This window comes from Thalia democratica, chromosome 4 (assembly GCF_965202585.1).
Source record: "Thalia democratica chromosome 4, ktThaDemo2.hap1.1, whole genome shotgun sequence".
In the NCBI taxonomy this organism is placed as follows: Eukaryota; Metazoa; Chordata; class Thaliacea; order Salpida; family Salpidae; genus Thalia; species Thalia democratica.
Window position 1 is genome coordinate 13,917,602 of NC_139168.1, and position 18,413 is coordinate 13,936,014.

At 25.1% G+C, this 18,413-nt stretch overlaps 1 protein-coding gene across 1 annotated transcript; it reads left to right on the forward strand.

The window, feature by feature from the left end:
- Window positions 1-9,549: 9,549 nt before the first annotated feature.
- On the forward strand, window positions 9,550-17,921 carry LOC145835138 (26S proteasome non-ATPase regulatory subunit 6-like). Its single transcript, XM_082942684.1, has 7 exons — window positions 9,550-9,699; window positions 10,285-10,484; window positions 12,007-12,152; window positions 12,454-12,673; window positions 13,500-13,608; window positions 14,172-14,340; window positions 17,429-17,921. The coding sequence occupies exons 1-7, from the start codon at window positions 9,558-9,560 to the stop codon at window positions 17,601-17,603; spliced, it is 1,161 nt and encodes a 386-aa protein (XP_082798810.1). The 5' UTR covers window positions 9,550-9,557; the 3' UTR covers window positions 17,604-17,921.
- Window positions 17,922-18,413: the final 492 nt, after the last annotated feature.

Here is an 18,413-nt window from a genome sequence, read left to right on the forward strand (position 1 = left end):
AAAAATAACTAACACTAGCTATAACATCATCTACTGCTTTTGCCTCTTACTTATCAACGGCTATCTAGAGTTCTAGACGATCCCTGATCTATTTTATATTCATAAAAAAAATTGTGTAGGAAAAAAAGTTGGTTATAATAAACAAAATACTTCTTTTTAAACTTTATTTTTTTTAAGAATAACTTTTCAGCTTTTTTATTTAATTTTTTAGTAAAGTAATATTAGCTAATGTCTTTAATTATAAATGCATTTTAAATCTTAAAAATATTCTGTTACTAAAGTTTTAAAGGCTTTTATGAAAAATTTTATTCCTAAAAGTACACACTTGCCTGAAAGCTATGTCCTGGAAAATGTTAAACTTTGTCAGCGTAGTGTACTGATAAAGAATTATCAGTACATAGTGTACTGATAATAGTGTACGATAGTGTACGATTTGATGACCTAAAGGTTTTTTAGTACACCAGGTCCTAAAATCAACTGTTTTGAGCACTCTTTTGTTTTGGTCTTTCAGTGAACAATAAGGATAATATTCTTATTTTTGAATAAAATACTAACTGCGTAAGTACACGGAACGCGACTGTTAATTTTTAAAGGTGTTTTTAACATCCGCAAAATTTTAAACTTAAAAACTTATAAAGTTATTTATTAATTTACAATTATTATTTAATTTTTGGCTATAGCTATCATTGTTTAAATGTTATCATTGATTAACAGCAAAGCATAATTACTTATTTTAAAAAAGCATACAAAAAAAAAAATCTTCTTAGATCAGGAGTCGGCAGGCAGTTGGTGCTCGCGGGCCAATTTTTAAGTTTTCAAAATCTTCGCGGGCCACAGTTTTAGTTTTAGTGATGTTTGAATAATTTTTGGACTTTTGTTTTGGTCACACCAGAGATAATTTTACTTTTATTCACTTAATTACTTTAAATGACTTTTAGCTACACATAGAATGCCTATTTAATATATAAATATCTGTTATAATAGAATTTAGATTGTTTGATATGTTTAACTCTTAATAAAATATGTACTTTCTTAAATACTTAATAAGTTAAACTTAATAAAATACATTTATTATTTTACTTACAACCTAACTTTCTATAAAAACCGAGCTAGAAAAACGTTTATGGGTTATTTTATACATTTTTTATATTATAAACCACCTTTTCATATCGAAAAATGTTAACTTTAGAAAATTGTTTTTGCGTCTTAACTCTTAAATAATCTTAAGTAGCAAAAGTAATTACTAAAAAAAGATACCGTTGAGAGTTATAACTTACTTAAATAATTTGTGTCTGCGTTAGCAAAATGTTAACGTTTATTTCTTCAATATGAACAAGAAGTCGCATTTAGGAGATGTCTGAAGATTATAAAGCCGCATAAACCAAATTAGGACTTAAATCAATCTGTTAAGATGCGAGAACTGATACAACAGATATTGCTGATTTTAAAATTATTTTTATTATAGGTGTTATTACTAAATTTTACATTTTAGAAGAATTTCTAGGTTTAGTTCCAATACAAAGCACAACAATAGATAAAGAAAATTTAAAGAAAAGGTACAATGCACCAACATAAAGTTTTTAAAAGTACAACTTTTTGCTTCTATTTTTAGTATATAATTAAGTTAATATTAAAAAAAACTGTTTTAAATAGTATAATTTAAAAGATACTGTCAAGATACTTTAAATGTGTTTTCTAATAATAAATATTTATATGCTAGATTTTTTGTGTCAAATCGAGCTTTTATTATACATGAAAAAATTACTTAAAATTCCAGGTTTTTTCGCTAACACTGAAATTTAAGGCTTTTTCAGATTTTTTAAGTATAAATTTTTAAATTCCAAGCTTTTCCGGGATTTTTGTCAACACTATCTGTTCACACTTATATGTATACAATTAGTATAAATAATAATTCAATTATATCGTCTGCAGAACTTAAAATTTAAAATATATTTTAATTCAAACCAACACTGTTTATGAACAAAACATACATCATAAATTTAGTTTACAACTCTTCAAAGCAAAAAAGTCAATCCGAGTGACCAAAACTAGCCTGATATTTTAGAATACAAAAACCAATTCAAGCCAAAAACTGAAAAATGACTAAATTTATCTGAGATTTAAGTCTTCAAATAGTCATATTTTGAGTGTGTGGTAATTTTTATTTGTTTATTTGATCGAATTTGAACTATTTTGATTAAAAATGTATCAACTTAATAAATTACAATTTCTCAATCTAGTTTGTATTAAATAGGTAGTTCCAAAAAAAAAAGCAACTGTTTATATTAGTACTCAACGCATAAAAATTTAACTTATTTTGCCAAAAAACATGGTTTGAAAAATCAAAAAGTATACATAACAAAAAAATTTTCAATTTATTTCATATATATTGTTTTAAATGTGTCTGTACACACTTAGATATAACATGTAGAAACAATAATCATGCATGAACTAAATTTTATCTCGTTAAGTATTGAGTAAAAAATGGTTTAAAATAAGAGCATCATCGTTTGTTGGTGTGCATAGGAATTAATTTAAAATGCAAAGAAACTTCTAAAATATCGAAGGTGTCAAAACCAAAACAAATAAAACGTATTTCTTCTTCTTCTTCTTCTTCTTCTTCTTCTTCTTATTATTATTATTATTAATGTTATTATTATTATCATTATTATGTTATTTAAAATGATTTTGTATAAATTAGAATATAACATTTAAAAACAAAACATCTGTAATAGAAACTTAGGTAGAAAAAACGACATTTTAGTTTATTACAATGCATTTGTATGCATTATACAAAAACGGAAAACATTTGAATGTAGTTTTTACCAAATGGGTATTATTTAACTATTTTACTAATTTAAAGCACTTTTTAACTTCCTTTTTCAGAAAATAATTTGCTGTTGTAAGAAGAAAATTATTAGTAAATTGAGAAAAAACCCTAGTAGAATGCTAACCTGTCCTTTTCACATTTTAAAGCTAAATCATTAAAGTCTTTTAATTTTTTAAAATGTTATACAGGAACTTAATACTAAATTTATCAAACAAATTTGACTTAAAATATATCTTTGCTCATCGGGCCACATTTACATGGTTACGGGCCCAAAATTTTCTTTCGCGGGTCGCATTCCATTCAAAAAAATAACCTGCTCGCGGGCCGCAGACTTACCCTTCGCAGGCCACATTTGGCCCGCGGGCCGCAGTTTGTCGACCCTTGTCTTAGATCATAATAAAGTTTTTACATACAAGCAGTTATTTAGCATTTAAGTATAATATTTATGGCATTCTACAACTCTGCTACAAACTACATACACATAGTTTTTATAACTATTATGCTAAACTCAACCCAAGTTATTCACAATTATTATATACATATATATATGGTTATTTTATCTTCAACTAAATTTTAATATTTTAGTAAAATTTTCTTTTGAGATTGTTTTAATTCATATTTCTTTAATATCAGACAACAACTAAAACTTGGCAGTAATTTACGTAAAACAAACTACCTTTTTTTTTTAATCATGTGTAAACAGTAGTTTTTGAAGTTATCTTATTACATCTTTTTTGTATATATGCCTTTAAAGGATTAATTACTTTTTAATTCAAAAAATCCTTTTTGTTTCGAAAAGTGTTTTACGTTAATAATCATTAACTAATGTTATATATAAGATTTTACATTTATTTTTTTTTTTTGTAAAAAAAGTTATTAAAAAAATATTGTGATACTTGTTTATTTTAAATATTAATCAATATTCTTGTTATTAACTTTAAATTACAATGTTTTCACTTTGAAAGAAATGTCTTCGGTGAAAAATTAGTAAGTTTACTAAAGATTAAGTAAATATTCAAAATCTTAAAATATGTTCAAAGTTTTACTTAATACTTTGAGTAAATAATTTTTTTGTTTCTCTGTATATAGTGTTCAGTAGGGTGCATCTGTTGCCCCTCAAAAATGAAAATTTTCGACTTTCGCTTAGTAAAATTTTCTGACATTGGGAAATCACATAAATAGACAACACAAAAAAAAAAAGCTTCCTAGCTTCAAGCCTGCTGAATCAAATTATTTTTGAAGATCTTGCTTTATATCGGTATATTTAAAAGGGGAAAAAATTAATATGTTTTATGCTCTTTTTGTTTTGCAAATTAAAAATTCCTAATGCTAAAAACTGTTACTTTGTGTTTGTATTTAAAACAAAAAATATCCTGTTCTAAACAAGACTTTAAAGGTATCTCTGGTATACGACTCGATAACTGAAAAGTTCTTTTAGCAGCAGGTGCTAGGACTAAATATTTTGTGTATTTTTTTGTTCTTGAATAAACTACTAAGTTTCGGAAAAAATTGAATACTCTCTTAGTAAATGCTTAGCTTTGAAACTTATCTTTAAGCTTTAAGTTTTGAATACTGAAGAACTAGATGATTTTTAAAAATGAAATGTAAATTTTTCAATGAATAACAGTTTTATTAAAAATTGTTAAAAAAAGAGAATTTTCTTACAATTGTAATCATTAAGTATGATATTTGAAATGTTGAAGGTGTAAAATGTTCTATACAGTAATAAGACATATTATTTTAATTGATGTCTCTTTAACCTAATAAAGTTATTTAAAAAAAATAATTTTACAATTTTTTATTGTGAAAAAAACATCAGCATTATCTTTTTTTAATTAAAAATTTATTTAAATTTGCTTGAAAATTAAAAAAGAATTTAAGAAATATAGTTTATTAAGTTTCTCATAAGCTTAGGCTGACTCTGTCTAATTGATATATCTCATGCTAGCTTATGGTCACCCAAGCTAGATTTTTATTTCATATAGTTACAAACCATGTTACTGTTTGTATATAGATTAACTTATTGTTTAAAATGTATTAAAAAAGTTCATCTTATTCAGTTTAAAAAGCTAGTTTTATTCAACAAAAGTAAATTATGTTTTTTGGAAAAAATATATTTTGACCATTGGAGAATTGCACTGTTTTACAAGTTAATTTATTTATATGAATCTTAAACTTTGCTTGCAGTTGATTTTAACTATTTTCATAGCTCATAGCAATTTTTAGAGCTGTATGGGTACAACATTATAGTTCTTTGTTCTGAATTAGATTTTTATTTTATTTTTACTAAAAATGTGCTATACAGTTAATTGTCTTAACTAAAAAAATTCCTCAACTTTCAAATATATATTTTGCACATCATTAGCAGTAAAACTGTACAAAAATATTTTTTCTCTAGTAATAAACGTTAGTTTTATGTTTTTCTTTTGTTTTTAATTTTCTTTGTTGCATAAATGACTTCCTGAAAATTTTATGCCAATAGCTTAAAAACTAGAGGAAAAAATTAATTTTTTATAAATATTTCCAAACTCAGCAAAAATGGAAAATTCTTCTTAGTGTGTTTTATTGTTGTAAAATTTTAGTTACTATAAGTTTAAGGATTGGCATTTATTCAACAAAATTTTGGAACTTTTTGTATGATTTTTTTAATTTAATTTCTATTAGTTACCTTTTTTCTTCTAGAATGGGCTAAAGAGGAATTTAATTTTTATTGTTATGTCTGTTTTACTGATACAATTAATGTAATTTCAACTCTATCATAAAATTTATTATTTCATAAATAACCCTAATTTTTTATTATGAATTTATTTTAAGGGAATAGGGGAGGTCCACCTTGATATTTACAAGTTGAATTTATTTTATAGAGTTTTATCTGAGCTGTTAGAAATTTTTAATTGCTTGAAATAATTTAATGTAATTTTTGAGATATAAGCAATCAAAGTCGGTGACCTCGAAAGCTTTATATAGTTTCAAGTGTTAGATTATGTATTTTAGAATAAGTTTAATTTAAGAGTTTGAATATAAAAGTCAGGAAAATTTTGGGAAAAAGTCAGGAAATTTTTCTCAGCTTGATCAGTGGCAACCATGCAATTTGATTATATTTAATTTTAATAAGCTACAAGGTGCTTTTTACAGATTTTAACAATTCAAAATAACTTTTAAGATGTAGTCGGTGAAAGTTGGAGGTAACAATAGGTTCCTTATGGGAGGTGCAAACTAAATTGCAAATAACTAGAAATCACTAAAAATCTATCTGCTCCTACGTTTTTTGTGACAACTTCCTCAAGTTTTCAGGAAATGTTCTTTGCAATATTTGGAAAATTCTGCCAAAACAAAATCTAAATAAAATAAAAGTTTTATAACAAAAAACAAAATAAAAAAGATTTTTTAATTCCATAAAAACTGGCTCTAGTTTGTACTTAAAGTTTTCATACAAGAGCCTAAGTTATTTTTCAGTAAAAAAATAAATGTTGATCCCCCCTATGCCTTTAAACTATTTGTATATAAAATTTGGGTTATATATAGTTAAGTTTAATTAAGAAAATAGTTTATAACACTGAAGAAATATTTTGTAAGTTAAATGAGTAAACTTATAATGAACAAACAAGTATTGTTACTTACATGTGTCAAAAGTATCACCAATAACAAAATAAATAAATAGTTTTTAAAACTTATTATACTGTAGGTAAAAGTTAAAATGACATTAAAACTACTAGCAGTTAAACACAAAGAATTTCTTTCTTAGCTCAAGTGTAGATTATATTATTAGAAAAAAAGTTCTAGTAAAAACTTAAGTTTTATTGATCAACTGCTTACTCTTTAAAGTTATAGTAACTAAAATTTTTCTGAACTGACTTTACCTCTAAATTTATTAGTTTTTTTTGGTCTATGAAGCACAATGTATAATATATTCCAGATTGAAAAAAAAATTCAAGGTTTTCTGATTTACTTATAGGTTGTTAAAAGTAGTTACTTTCCTATTAAATTTTAGTAAACTATTAGATTTAAAATACTTTTTTTCAAATAGAAAGTTATAACTGAAAAGGTACTGTAATGGTATTTTAAATGTGTTTTATAATAAATAGAACTCTAAAAAGTATATAATGTTTTAGTTTTTTGGTATCTGTTTTCTAGACTTCATTATTTATAATAAAAAAATTACAGATTTTTTTAAATTGCAAGTTCCGTGGCTTTACAGTTTTTTTTTGCCTAAACTCCAGGTTATAGGTAAAATAACCACTTTGTTTAAAAAAAAACTTAAACAATGGCAAGTTATGGCAACCATGCTCACAACTTCCTCAATCGACATATTGGCCAATGTGTTTATAAATATATTTTTTAAGTTTCCTGATCTTGTTTCAGGGTTTTTACAGTACTTTAAAAAAAACTGTAATGCTGCTTAAAGTTTGCTTTATAGTAATAAAAAATGCTTGATAAGTAAAATAAAGAACTTAATGTTACAGTATTTATTTCTTATCTAATATTAGGTCTGATTGAAGACTGGTTTGAAAACTTTGTTAAATTTTGAACAATTGAAGCCCAACAATCAACGCATATTCAAAATATGTTCAATTCATTGTTATGCAAAATGAATTTTTTTAAACTCTACATTTTTCCTGTACTTTTCATACAGAACCAAATTTATATTTTTCCAGATTTTCCCAAATCTTTAAAATTTAGTGTTTTAGGTAAAATAAGTGTTCTAAAAAGGCCATGTGTGAAGAAATAAATACCTTTGATAAACAGCATTGCCACTGGTTTTTAACACATTTATTCTAAGTTTTCAGATTTTCTTAAAAGATTTTGAAAGTACATTAAAAATTAAAGTTTACATAAGGTAAAAATTTCGTTCACTCAAAAGTTTACTGGCGTTTAAATTATAAAATAAATTATTATTATAATGTACTGCTATTGTTTCTTTACAGTAATTATTGACTATTAAAGATATTTTTCACCTTAAATTTACTTTTCTATTTAAAGTGACAATAAAACTTGCACTAAAAGAAACTGTAAGAAAATTGGCAAACCAAGAAGAAATTTACTAAAAACCTCTCTGCTTTTCTCAGGCCTACTTACACAAAATATTTGATAAACTCTAACTAGATTGCTATGAAGTTGTTTATTAAGTTTTTAATACATTGGTTTTTTGTTTTAGGTATAAACCATTTTTTTCAACTATATTTTATAATATTAAGATTTTTCAAGTGTTAATACAATTACAGCAAGTGATAATATTTTAGTTTTTTCCCCCAGATTATTTTTTTTCATTACTTCTGGCTTCTTTGAACTAATTTTGGATATTTTTTGGTCACTGAGGCTGGAATTTTTCTTCTTCAAAAAGCATAAAGTCTTATTTATTCCATAAATAATTTAGATAACATACTTTTTACTGTTTTACACAATTTTTTTAAGATACAAACAATCAAATTTTGAGAATTTCATAGGTTTTTTATGGAAATTATAATGAAAAAAGATTGAAAATTCTAAGATCTATTTTTGTGTTTTTGGAGATAAAGTATTGATTTTTATTATTTTAAAAGTTTGTTCTGACAAATTTTTAAAATACTCCAAAGAACTCTTACATTTGAGGCTAAGAAAATAAACTAGAAAATATGTTTTGAATTAATAGACACTGATAAAATAGATAGAAAAAGTCCATGTTTGTTTAGGAAACTTTTTATGAAAATAAATATACCTTATCAGTATTTTAGATATAATATAAGACATGACTTATAGTTGATACTTGAACCGTTTATAAGAGAAAATGTTGATACTTGCATAAAAAATGTTTGATCCCTACGCTGCCTTTAACAGTGAATTTCTTTTAAAAATATCTTACTTAATGTTTTCAATACTCACCAATATTAGTGGGCAGTAGTAAACAAATTTCTATGCAATGTACTGTACTTTTTTTGAGAAACACTGGTGTATACAGAATAATTTAACTTTAAATTTAATAATATTAATTTGAAAATTTTATGGAAAGACCACTCATTGTTGGTAATAATTGTTTTATTTTTGATTTTAAAATTACATTTTACTATAAATAAGCTGGCAAATTAGTGTTTTTAAATTTACAATAGAATTTATAAGCCATAGTGTTTTTATAGAAAATATATTGACATTTAGATCAACTTTACAAATAATAAATTCACACAAAAGAAATCAATTATCAAGTTGTGTTCCAATTGTTTAAAATTTTTAATAAATGAATATTGAAAAGAGAAAGCTCATTAGCTATATCAATTTAATTATACATAGTTCACATTAATTATTTTTCACAAAAGCTTTTTTTGATTTGGAAATCTTGATTTTATCTTTACTTGCTAGTGAAAAAATATGAAATTTTCTTTTTCTATGCTGCAATTTTTAAAAATTAAATTATATTGACTCCTTGTAGATGTGCATATACTTTAATTTACTCTATTGGATACAAAACATTTTAACAATTATTAAAAGATAATCTCTAAAATAACAATATAATATAGCTTATTTAAATTTCTTATTTACATGAAATATTTTGTTTATGTTATCTTTTGTATTTATATAAAACAAGTGCACATTGATTTTAAATGCTATATGCATTAAGCCTTTCTCAGTAGTACTGCTTGTTTACACCAATTATACACTGTTCAACTCTGTCTAAAAAATATTGAACATAGTCAACTATTTAGAACAAGTATAAATATTATCCATACAAAAATTTATTTTACAGTTGTTTTATAAAATGTCATCAGTAGAGGTCAAAGAAGAAGACGGACTTGCCAAGAATCCCAACTTGGAAATTGCACAGGTTGTCTTCAACCTCAGAAATGACAAGGGCAATGAAGTTTTAAAGCAGAGACTTCTAAAATTTATCAAAGAATCTGGTTTGTTTTTCTAATTTTAATAACTTTAAGCTTGAGTTACATTAAAATTAAAAGGTAATGCGGTTTTAAGCAATAACTGATTTATTTCATTAAAAATTATGAGCTAACCCATTTGTCTTATTTATAAAAATAACTAGATACTTATGTAGCTCCAGCAAAGTTTATCTTTCTAAAATGAAACAAACGTTTTTTATTAGTAAATTCCATGCTGTGATTTGTTTAATGATCAAATGTTCCTCATTCTTCATGAAAATATATGATTAGTGATTTTATTTGATCAGAAATTAAATAAAAAGGTTTCACCCAATAAATTTCATCTTCTTAAGCCCAAAGGTTAAGAAGAGCTTAATAAATTTATTGATTTTGCCCTTTTTAACATAAAAGCTTGATGTTCTACAAAACTTTATAAACTCTATTGATGCTTGTTGTCTACCATTGAACCCAAGCATTTTAAACAAAAACAAATTGAAACTATTATAAAAGATAACTATCTATCAGAATTATTTCATCTTGCTAGAAACTTATGGAAAGTTTAGGCTAGTTTTAAATTTAAATACCATAAACTTTTTATTGTCTTTTATGCAGACATGTCATGTTATTACAAGGAATGTTGTGATGAATTCGGTTGGAAAATGGACCAACAGCTCCTCGCTAAGATGGAAAGCAAAAATAAAGAGGAGTTTGTAAAGCTGGATGCTAAGATTGCCGAAGAGAAAGAGTATGAGTCGGATGAGAAGGACGCTCTGATTGCAAAAGCTGAGTACCTTTGTCAAATTGGTAACAGGGTATGTTTGAAATAAATAAATTAGTTTAGTTTTATTTAAAAAGCTCTGTTTATGGCTAATTGCAAAAAAATGAAGTTTTTGTATGTTTATCAGTTGATTGCACAGATCATTGTTACTATCAGCATTGAAATATTTTTAGTTCAAATAATTAAGTAAAAAATTTGAACCAACTCAGACTAAATAATTTAAAATTGTTTTATTTTTTTTATGATTTGAAAAAGTTGTATTTAGTGACCTAATAATAAAGTTAAGGCTATATGGGTTCACAACAATTTTTTAAATATAAGATCTTTTTGCTTAATTGAAAGCCTAGAATTTAGAGTAAATATCATAATACAGTTTTTATAGAACAAAAAATTAAATTAAGTTTTGAAAGATAATTAATTTTGTAAAAAATTTCTTAACTGTTTTTATCTATTACAGTTTTTCATATCCAAATTTCTTGAAAACCTGAAAATTTAATTGAAAGTCTGTCTCCTTCAATTTCAAAGCAATTTATTTAAAGATTACAGGAAATGTTCTTTTTGATATTTCAAAAAACTTTTAGCAACGGATTTTTAAAATAATAAATATTTAAAAATTTATGTCAAAAATTATATTAAGAAAATATTTTATTTTTTATAAAAAAATTAACTAAGTATTGAAAGTATGTTTCCTATAGGTTGTTCAGCATATAATAAAAATTAAACTTAAAGTATTTTAAAACACTTTTCCGTCAACTGAAGGAGTTAGATTTTTTGTTAAATAGTATAACACAATCTAATCGGTTATATCTCAAAAGTAATTTCGATTTTTTTAAATCGAAAAAGCAACTAGTTGACTTAGTTTTTAAAACTAAAAAATAAGACTAACTTTCTTGAAGTTGATTTACCTTTCCCTGTGGCCTTAATTTTTGTTAGTATTTACTATATTGAAACAAATATTTAACAAGTAGAACAAAGTATATTTATTGATCAAATGTTCCTCATATTTCATGAAAATATATGATTTGTGATTTTATTTGATCAAAAATTAAATAAAAAGGTTTCACCCAATAAATTTCATCTTCTTAAACCCAAAGGTTAAGATGAGCTTTATAAATTTATTGATTTTGCCTTTTGTGACATAAAAACTTGATGTTCTACAAATTTTAAGAATACTCATATATATTTCTTTATTTATTAAATGATTAAATTTAAAATATATATATATATAAATGATATTAGCTGTTACTGAAAAGCTCAAAATCTTACATGTACACAAATTTTTAATACACCAACAATCATTAAAACAAATTAATAAAATTTTAATTATCTTTCAGAAAGAAAGTTTAGAGTTTTTCAACAAAGCATAAATTAATAAAATGTTAATAAATTAAGTTTTTAATACTTTTTAGAAAGAAAGTTTATAAGTTTAAAATAAGAAAATGTATAAATATAAATTATATTAGCTGTTACTAAAAAGCTCAAAATTTTACATGTACACACCTTTTAATACACCAAAGATCATTAAAAAAGCTTGATGAAATTTTAATACTTTTTAGAAAGAAAGCTTAGAGTTCTTCAACAAAGCGTATGAGAAAACAGTGGCTCTCGGCATGAGGTTGGACATCATTTTCAACATCATCAGATTGGGATTGTTCTACATGGATCACGACCTCATCACTCAGAACATCGCAAAAGCTGATCAGTTCGTTCTTAAAATTGATAAGTTGTAAAAGTATAAACACTTAAAAAATTACTTATTAAATGTTGAAATATTAGGTTGAAAAATTCTTTTAATTAAAGCTAGTAGGTATCATGGTTTTCGTATTTATTTAGGTCAGTCTTTTTTTAATGTAAGGGAATGATATGTTGAGAAATTGGTTCCGAATTAATGATTATTGTCTAAGAACGGGTAATATAGTCTCATTAAGGAAACCTTGGTTTCTTCAAAACCCATACAAAACTCTACAATGATTTACATTTTTCAAACATTCACCATTCAACAGGCTGATAGAAGACGGCGGCGACTGGGACCGCAGGAACAGGCTGAAGGTGTACAAGGGCTTGTACATGATATCCATCCGGGACTTCGGCAAGGCGGCCGAGCTGTTCCTCGAAACCGTGTCCACGTTCACCAGCTACGAGCTGATGGACTACTCCACTTTCGTCAAGTACACCGTGTACGTCTCCGTGTTCGCCTTGGGCAGAAATCAACTGAAGAATAAGGTTTGTTGTTTGTTTGTTGTATAAATGTGGTAATTTTTTTTATAGAATAACTTTGAGTTAGTTAATTGCTATTATATTGAATACTTATAGATAATACAGGAATCAGCTTAAAAACAAGGTTTTTTTTTCTTGTGAAAATTTGCTAAATATATTTTGATTTTGATAGCTTAGAGTTGGAATTTTTAATGCTTAAAAGTTTGTCTAAGTTTATGAAAGTGAAGAGTTAAGTTAATAGAAAACTTTGTTTTAAATTTATACCTACTTTAAAGTTAAATAAAAATTGAAATAATATTTATTATAAGTAAATAAGGTTCTGTTGGGTTTAATTTAAAGTGTTTCTTCACAATACCGCATCAATATTGGTAGAGAAAGCAGGTATAAATTTAAAACAAAGTTTTCTATTAATTTAATTCTTTACTTTTATAAACATAGGACAAGTTTTAATATATTGTAAAATATAATAATTAGATATGTCCAGGACACAGTCAAAGTGTTGTGTTATTTTTGAACTTTTCAATACTTAACTTCAAGTTTGTTATTTTCAAAAGTTTTTCAAACTTAAATGTGCACAAATTAGTAGAATTTAAAAAGTAATAATCCTTTGCTTGATTGTTTACACGATCTAGTTTTTAAAATTGCTTAACTAGTTTCTACGGTAGTTAAAATACTGAAGGTATTAAGTTATAGTAGTAAAAACTAAAAACACTGTGTAAAAATTAAAGTTTTGAAAAAGCTTTTCAAGGTTAAATGTTGTCATGATGTAACGATTGGTTTGAATATAAACAAAGTTTTATATTGATTTGTTTACATAATATTTATGTTGCAGGTAATCAAAGGAAGTGAAATTCAGGAAGTTTTGTTTCAAAACAAACCGGTCAAAGAATACCTGATGTCTTTGTACGATGCACAGTACGCTCAGTTTTTCTTGAGTCTTGGTTAGTTAGAAAGTTTGTATCTGTTTTCGTGTATCTACAAACATTACTTTGTCTTTTATTTATTTGCCTTATTTAATATTCTTATGAATTATATAAATCGCACAATAACATATAGTAGAACTGTACTATGTTGGTTTAAGCTCATAAGACTAGGTCTCAATATAATTAGTGTTTTATAATATTAGTATGTGTTTGAAAATTTGAATTGGTAACTGATTTAATATTATTACATTTTACATCCCAGATATAAAAAATATGGAAAACCTGGAATAAAAAAAAATATGTTAAGTAGTAAAATATTGTTTTGACAGGAAAAATCTATCTATAAATAATTTTTTTTTGTCATCATTGAATTTTTTTGATTATAAAACAAATTTAAAGTATCTTTTGAATGTTGTTATACTTCTTAACACAGTTTTTAGCCTTGAACTTAATTTTAAACTAAAAATAGACCGAAAACGTGTACTTTCAAAAACCTGGAAGAAATTTCTCAAAAACCAGTGGCAACCCTGTAGATATTACTACTATTTCTTTCAATCAATACATATATTGAAATCAAACAGCCCAGATCGAGCAGGAAATGAAGAATGACAGGTATTTCACGCTCCACTACGCTTACTACACCCGCGAGATGAGAGTTTTGGCCTACACTCAGCTGTTGAACAGCTACAGAAGCTTGGATCTCAAGTACATGGCTGATCAGTTCGGAGTCACCGTTCAGTTCATTGACAAGTTGGTTGTTTGATTGTTTCATAGTAAATATATTGACTTAACGTAAATAATAACTTTTATAATATATAATTGTTTTTAGTGCAGTTAAATACTCAAACTATGAGTTGGTAAAAGTTGAAAAGTACAATAGGTTTCTTATGGGAAGATAAGCTAAATTGATAAATGAATAATAATTACTATTTACATTTTTGAGATACTTTCCTACATACAAAAAAAAATCTTCCTTACAATATTAAGAAATAAAATTTAGTAACAAGTTTTTTTAAAGTTAAAAACAAGTTTGTATATTTTTTAGTTTAGAAAACAAGTTATTGAAAAATTTGTTTTTTATGATAGAGTTTATAAATCTTAAAAGCAGGTTTTCCTTAAAATTTAAGGTATGTTCCCAAAAAGTGTAGAAGAAAATAAGTTTTTAGCGAATTTTATTTATTCTCTGTTTAAGTTTTCTCTCCCATAAGGAACACAGGTACGTGCGCATCAAGCTAAATCAGTTTTTTTATTTAAAAATTTGAGAATCTCACTTTTTCTCAGTTCAAATGCTTGAAAATTTTTGATTAAAAAAATTGAGAAATTTCTAAATTTTTATTTCTAAATGTAAATTTAGTTATTAAAGACAAAATCAGTCAGTATTTGTAAAAGAAAATGCTTAAAACCTTTTTTTGAATCTCTAAAAAATTTAAGAATCTTCCTTATTTTGTTTTGGTTAGATTATATACGTCATAATTGTGAAAATTCATCAAAGGAATACAGTTTAAACATTACAGTTTAGTTCAACAACTTAGCTGTTTATTTGAATTTGTTTACATCAGCTATGTTTTTTAGAGCTTAGTTGGTTGAACTGTTTTAATTTATAATTAAAAGGTTTTATACCAAATACGTTTTAGATAAAAACTCTTAGCAGCTTATTCATATATTTTACTGTTTGTTTATTTAAAGTTATTAAAGATATTCACATTACTAAAACTTAGATTTAAGATATAAGTACCCTTTTCACAATTTAGCCTTATTTTATTGAGTTGTAACTAAGCTAAGAGTTATTTTTGTAGATTTTTAAAGCTCAAAATAATTTTTGAGATAAACCCAGTTGAAGTTGGAGACTGCAATAGTACTAATAAATATCCAAAATGACTTCTAAAGGGGATTTTCCTTACTTTAAAAAATTTCCGGCTAAATCTGTCTCAATCAGCCTAAATTAAAAAAAAATCGCGCACGAGCCCTAGGAACCTGTTGTACTCTTCAACTTGGACCGGCTATATCTTGAAAATTGTTTAATACTAAAATAGTTCTTAAAGCAACATGTAGCTTAGTTAAAGCTCTGTATAATAAAAGTAGTGAAACAAATTTCACTATGTGGCCTTAATACAATTTTTGTATAATTATAACTTAATTAATAAATAAAAAGTTTTGTTAAATATTAAAAATATTTAAAAATCATATTAATAATAATTAACTTATGTTTGATAAGTTAGTTGCTTAATTTGTTTATAAAATAAAAACATACATAAGTTATAACACTAACTATACTAAATTTATTCTTTGTTTTTAACAATTCATTGATATGTTTTAAGGTTTTGATTAAACTAACCTGTAAAACTTTTTTTTAAGAATTACTGACACTAAGAATTATGAAACATGAAAAATTTGTTTATGTTGTTAAAAAAGCACATTGGCAAGTTAATTTAATTTAAAAATATAAATTGATTGTATTAATTTGTTATAATCGATTTAGAAATAATCTGGTACTATTCAGTTCACTGATATTTAAAAGTTTAAATTACTCTTTAAAAGTTATGGTATAGTTGATAAGCAATACTATTTTGTTACCCAATGTTATATAAAAATTAATTGAATAGTTTGATCTACAATGTATCTGTAACACATGTAAAATTTTTTATAAAAGTTATTTAAAGAAAAAAATCTGAAAGTGTTTAGTTTTTTTTTTTAAGTATTTATTTAGCGATTAACAAACACTAAATGGAATCATAATTAGTAAGACTTAAATAAATTTGATAGCACCTAGTGGTAGACTTCAATTTAAAATAAACAACTACTTTAATAACTATATTGTAAGGTGTATAAATTTGTGTGTAAAAGCCTTTTTTAAAAGGTTATTAATTTTAGAAAAATTTAGAAATTTAGAAAAGTTTTCGCCTGCCATTGTAATTCTGATAATTAAAGTTTAAAAATATACAACATAGCTCTTTATGTTTGTAATTAAATTTATCTTTAAACGAGCCCTACTGTTTACTTTTTTTTAAGAGCCTAGTTGGAAAGTATTCATTATAAAAATGATAATTTTATTTTGTTTTTAAAGCTAACAACATGTTTGGCTCTTAGGCAGCAGTTTGTCAACAGTTATGGTAAAATTCGTGGTATTATTTCTGCGACGTGTTGTAAAGCCAGGACACGTTCAAATTCCACCCAGTCAAATTCTAGAACCGCTTACCGATCTAGGGTTAGGGGTAACAGTTATAGTGAATATTAAATTTAAAAAAAGTGCAAAAGTTATTTAAAATAAATAAAGAAAAAAAAATCGGTTGGATTTTGATAGCATACCGTAAAGCCATAGGGGTTCGAAACACTTTAATCTGCGTTGTATGTTGTTGTATTTTGAAATATGCAATCATGTTAGAAATATTAAAACTAGTTAAAATTTAGCATTGAGCTCAATATATGCATTTAAGGTAGATTCTTTGCTTCGCTCCCTGTATGACGTCACAAAGCGTCGCCACTTGTTATATGTGAATATATAGACAAATGTATAATTTAATTTAGAATATAATAACAAATTTAAACAGTATTCTTTCGTTGTTACACTAAGATTGAAGATTACATTGAAGAGTTAAGTTGTTACGCTAGGATCTTTATTGGCAAACGCTTAAATTTTTATTTTGAATAGTTATTTTAATTTATAATTTAAGTTATAATTATCTTGTTTATTAATCATATCACGCGTATTAACACTAGTCCAATGATATATTATTATACAAGCTCTAATTATTTATTTTACCACACCGAGATTATAAACAAATATATAGATAACAGTTTTAATCACTATATGTATCAACACTAATCTTTCCACACACAGAGAACTGTCCAGGTTCATATCGAGCGGTCGCCTGCACTGCAAAATTGACGCGGTCAACCAGATAGTGGAGACGAACAGGCCCGATCAGAAGAACTGGCAGTACCAGGAAGTTATAAAGAGGGGAGATCTGCTTCTCAACAGGGTGCAGAAGTTGTCCAGGGTTATCAATATTTAAAAATTTGTTTGAAATATTTTCGATATTGTAATTGTTATTGGTCAAAGTTAAGATAAAATTAACATTACAATTAGGGTAGGTTATAAGTTAATGTTTTTCTAAGTATGACTAAAAGTTTTTAAAACAATATTTTTTTTTTGAAATTATTCAAAAACAGACCAATGCTAATAAAAGAAAGTTATTTGTGTCAAAAATTTAGTTTTGTGATAATAAATATTTGTTTAAATGAAAATTTTTATTTGTGTTTTTTCATTGTAATCTAACTGCATATTTTTTCTATTACTGGTTTTGTTATTTTTGTTCATAGAAATAAAATAAATAAAAAACACTTAATTTTACTGTTTTACACAACTAATTATTACATTAAATTTTGTAATTAGTTTTTTATATTTTTAAAAGTAGCATCTCAGTATGAAATATAAATTTAAGTCAATGCTTATATGGATAATTTTATATGTACAGTGCTTGACTTATTTACAAATCAGATTTAGAGTTTCACATACTTACATTTTTTCTTTTTGAAATTTATATTAACGATAAAATTTAATTGGTAAGAAATAGTCTTGTTAGCTTTTAAAGAAGTATTTGTAATGGTAGTCAAATGTTTTCAATTTCATTGAAGCTATATGATATTATAACTATAGTGGGTATTAAAGGATTTATAAAGATTTTAGTTAAGTCCTAACCAAGTTTAAATCTTTTTTTAATAAAAAATTTATTGCAGATTATGTATTTCAAAGTTCTTGCTTTCTTAAACTTTATAGTTTACACCTATTTTATTTTCTATTAACTGTCGAGTTATTCAATATA

Excerpts from the sequence above, each read along its gene's own strand:
- LOC145835138 (XM_082942684.1), top strand. The coding sequence starts at position 9,558 with ATGTCATCAGTAGAGGTCAAAGAAGAAGACGGACTTGCCAAGAATCCC. Across the intron at positions 9,700-10,284 it reads AAAATTTATCAAAGAATCTG|ACATGTCATGTTATTACAAG; the intron begins GTTTGTTTTTCT and ends TCTTTTATGCAG. Across the intron at positions 12,674-13,499 it reads GAAATCAACTGAAGAATAAG|GTAATCAAAGGAAGTGAAAT; the intron begins GTTTGTTGTTTG and ends TTTATGTTGCAG.